Below are 4,262 nucleotides of genomic sequence, written 5' to 3'. Positions count from 1 at the left end.
CAACTTTCAGCAAATACAAAAAGTACAATTATGCATGTACATAATAAGTTGTTTGTAAAGGTCATCATCAAATTGCCTGATGAAATGCGTCCATCTTTATTGACTAGAGTGACATTTATTGAAATATGAGGAGGTATTGTACCAGCTGCACAATAACCCTTCTACAACCAGGAAGTTGGTTCTGTTTTGTTTGTTTGTTTTTCTTCTGCCAGGAAGTCATGTGATAAAAGTGAGGTCCACATGACATCAGAAGTAAAGGGATATTGTGTCAGTTGTGACAGTGTTTTCTGTTGACATGTATAGCAGTTACTGTCATGATCTATGGCATCCCCCAAATCCACTTTTCTTCTTTCACTTAATATATGTATATTGCTCAATATTTGTATAGATTATAGATTATATATGAGTAAAAACCTGTGAGCCTCCTAGCCTAAACAGAAGGAGCTGCTTGTGTGTGTGTGTGTGTGTGTGTGTGTGTGTGTGTGTGTGTGTGTGTGTGTGTGTGTGTGTGTGTGTGTGTGTGTGTGTGTGTGTGTGTGTGTGTGTGTGTGTGTGTGTGTGTGTGTGTCTTGCAGTTTCTGAACCAGGACACAGTCAAGTCTGCCCTGATCAGACATTAGTTCCTAATGGAGTTAGGTTGCAACTGAATATTTTTTGTGTGTGGATTAAGCTTTTAACATACAGATCTAATTTAATTATTTGTTTGTGTAAATTATAAACTAGCTTTTTATTTTCTAAATGATTATAAACTATGTAGAAAGGTACTTACTATACTATAATGAAACACTTGGGGTGCATTTTTTGCATTTTTACTATCTTCTTACATTGAAGGAATTCCGCAACACATTTCTTTGAAAACATCAAGATGGCTGAAAATGTGCATCTATGATGTTATTTTTTCTTTAATGTAACACCAGAATTCACAGCTAACAGGGAAAGATACAGTCTTTGGTATCAGAGCAAACCAGGAAGCAGAGCAATGGTGTAGAATGAACTCAAAGGCAGCAGCATCCACTGTTTATATAATACCTTAAACGATGATCCTTGCTGAAATAAGTATTTTTAAATGTACACTCCCATTGCTATTCAAAAGGAGGAAAATAATTCATTTTTCTTCATACCCTAAACTGTATCTCACCTCATTTCATTCTCATCTGATCTGGGTGAAATTATTTAATAAAAGAAAAAACGAACATGCAACAGTAAACAAATTTATTCTGCTGTTGACATTTCACATCATGTAACACAAAGATGAAACCCAATGATGCAATAAATTATCTTCATTATTAAGCATAACCAGCAAAATACTGTACAGTAATACGGTAAGAGCACTGTAAAAAAACAAAACCATGTTCTACAAAAATAAAAGTGGAACTGAACTCTTAAACACAATGCAGAAAACAAAAGGAAAATGGCCAACAGACAGATAGAAATAAAAAATCAAAGTTTGATTCCTTTCTGATTTTAGTGTCTCACGACATAATTTAAGTACTGTTCAAAAGAAATTAAAAAATGAGTTTAACACTGTACATACACCAACGAAAGCAAACCAAATTGATCTTTTTCTCATTCGTCATTCAATTAAAATTTTCTTAGGAAATCATTGCTTTGCAATTTATGCGTCATCACAGTTTTCTCCCATATGACTAAATGAATGTAAACACCTCTTGAATTAAACCTTTTTTTTCTTCTTTTCCTTTTAATCTTTACAACATTAATACTTATATATAATTTGTACATATTTTTGATTCACATCTGCACAGTTAGCTAGCATGGCAATGAAATAAGGCAAGACTCAGAACTGTGACATCACACATCGCTTTTTATATCATATAATACTGATAGTTATGTTGTTTTGTTGCTTCTTTCCTTTCTGTTTCCGGCAGCAGGCTTTGGGCTGGACAAAAATTGCCTGTCTTCATCTCCAAATCCTAATGACACCATATTTTCCCACAGTTGTTTTTTCTTCAAATGTTTTGATGAAGCAAAATGGTTTCTTAAACAGGGGGTGGGGGTGGATGATAAATACAGTTGATCTGACTAACAACATCCTTTATTCAAATGTGATCTTTCTGAGGTACACAGTAAACACTGCTCAAGATAAAGACTTTCCACAGTGGGTGGGGGGGGGGGGGATTACGGACACTTAACTACGTGACAATGACAAATGAAAAGATTTTCAGACATATAACCAAAAGAGTGAAAGATATTTCCGTTTACTTCTTAATTTGTCCTTTTTCAGTTTAAATGTTTGTTCATCGACAAAAAGTTTAGCGTTAGGAGATGCTGGTCCGTCCACGTTTCAAGAAGTCCCACAGAAGACCGGGTCCCAGTTCCCTGGTCCAAGGGGGTCCGAGGGTAAAGTAGGCAGACCGGTACGTATCAGAGGGTCTCCAGACAGAATGACTCACAAATCCTTCTGCTTATCTGTTCAGTACCAACAACAGATTCTTCAAAGACCTCGAGTTGCCCTGAAGGATTGTCCCACCAAAATGGTTATCTCTTAATGTCAGCGATTCTCCATCTTTTCTCTGTCCTTCCCCTCAGAGGTAAAAGTATGTCATTAGTGGTATAGACAGGCCCCGTCACTGATATCTATGTCCATAACAGAGTATACAAGTGTTTTATGCCTCCACCTTTATAATCAATGTCTGTTTAAAGTCTCTTTCAAGAGTTTGCAGAATCATCTGCTTCAGATTTCTCCGTCCATGTTCAGTTATTTTTTTAATTTGTAGATTAACGTGCCATGCGCATCGACATCTCGTCCATCCGTCCTGTGTGTCAGTGTGTGCAGGTGTTTGTGTGTGCGCGTGCGCGTGTATGCCAATCAATGCATCGCTAACGACAAGATAGAAATGAGAGCAATGCCGACCACCATCCACACCTGAGTGTGGCTAGGCGTCCTGTGTACTGTACGTGTGTGGGTGCGTGTGGGTGCGTGTGCGTGCATGCGCGTACACACCGTTCCGCCTCAGCCATCAGACTGACGAGCTCACAGCCCGCGGCAACGAGAACGAAAACATAACTCTGCGTTCATCGCGTGGTCGGGCTCACCAAAACAATCCAGAGTCCCCACACAGATTTGTCCACATGCCCATCATCATCCGCCCCTCCTCCGCCTCCCCCATCTCCATCGCCGTCTCCCACCTCCCCCTCTCTCTCCCCCCTTGCGGGGGTCCTCCTCTCTCAGGCTCGCTTGGCGTGCAGCATCTCGATGAGCAGGTTGTTGCAGGGCACATCTCCGTTGAGGTGCTTGTAGTAGAGGTACTCCTCGGCCTGCAGGCTGATGGCGCGGATCTCGGGCAGCCGCAGCAGCAGCTGGCCGAACTTGTCCATCTGCTGCGGGTAGTTGCACATGACGTAATCCAGCAGCGCCGCGTTCACCTGCTCCTGCACACTCTCCACTAGGTGGAAGTTCTCCAGGTTCTTCACGTCTGCGGGTGGGAAGGGAGGGAGGGAGAGAGGGAGAGGGGAGGAGGGGAGGAGGGAGGGGACAGGAAAGAGCAAAAGGAAACCAAAGGGTCAGACCGGGATAATGTATGGCGCCGTTCTTTTTTTTTTGCTTTTTCTGCTTATTATTTTTTAAAGAAAGGTTGACCAAATCACAACACAAGCTTGTTTTTCCACGCCATGTTGTTTTACCATACAGAGTGTGACACATGTTCCCTTCCGACCGCTAGCCAGGAAAGCTACTAGCAGGTTAAACCGATCACAGACCTCTTTGTCATTGTCCTGGTCAGGGAAGTGACTCGAAATAATTGTTCACTTGTTTTCCAAATTTACCAGCCAATAACGGGATGATGAGAATCCCCCCCCCCCCCCCCCCCCCCCCACCCCTTTTTTCATTGCGAACGGTCTCTTGAGAGAGATAGCGAGTGAGAGAGCGATGAGATAGGAGAGCAGGTGAGAGCATAGAAAACAGGCCAAAATCCTCCGAGATTCATTCCCCAGGAGGAACTGAATTATGTAGGGCAGAGTTTCAGCCCTGCAATCATTGGCAAAAAGCTATCATTAAAAACTAAAACAAGCATCCGTCTCTCCAACGCACCTCGGCCCGTCCCAGAAGTAGTGTGTGCTCATTATCAGGGGACAAAATGGTATTGAAAACATATTTTTTGTTTTTAAGTAACTTGCTAATTTGAACCAATGATTTTCAATAGAGACACACTTTTGGTTTTTCCTAAATAATGTACATTTTCAGTTTAGAGTTAATAGTGTGTGTGTGTGTGTGTGTGCGTGTGCGTGTGCTTGTGCGTGTGTGT

The 4,262-nt window shown here is 41.6% G+C and overlaps 1 protein-coding gene across 1 annotated transcript in view; it reads right to left on the bottom strand.

Annotated features, from left to right (window-relative positions):
- Positions 1–1,197: 1,197 nt before the first annotated feature.
- LOC115538907 (nuclear receptor subfamily 5 group A member 2) overlaps positions 1,198–4,262 on the bottom strand; it is a 32,762-nt gene continuing 29,697 nt past the window's right edge. Inside the window, exon 3 of the mRNA XM_030350131.1 lies at positions 1,198–3,434. Coding sequence (XP_030205991.1) covers positions 3,187–3,434 — 248 coding nt within the window. The 3' untranslated portion in view covers positions 1,198–3,186. The remainder of the gene's footprint in view (positions 3,435–4,262) is intronic.

This window comes from Gadus morhua, unplaced genomic scaffold (assembly GCF_902167405.1).
Source record: "Gadus morhua unplaced genomic scaffold, gadMor3.0, whole genome shotgun sequence".
Classification (NCBI taxonomy): Eukaryota; Metazoa; Chordata; class Actinopteri; order Gadiformes; family Gadidae; genus Gadus; species Gadus morhua.
Note: the sequence above shows the minus strand (reverse complement) of the source record. Positions and strands in the feature narration are given on the sequence as shown.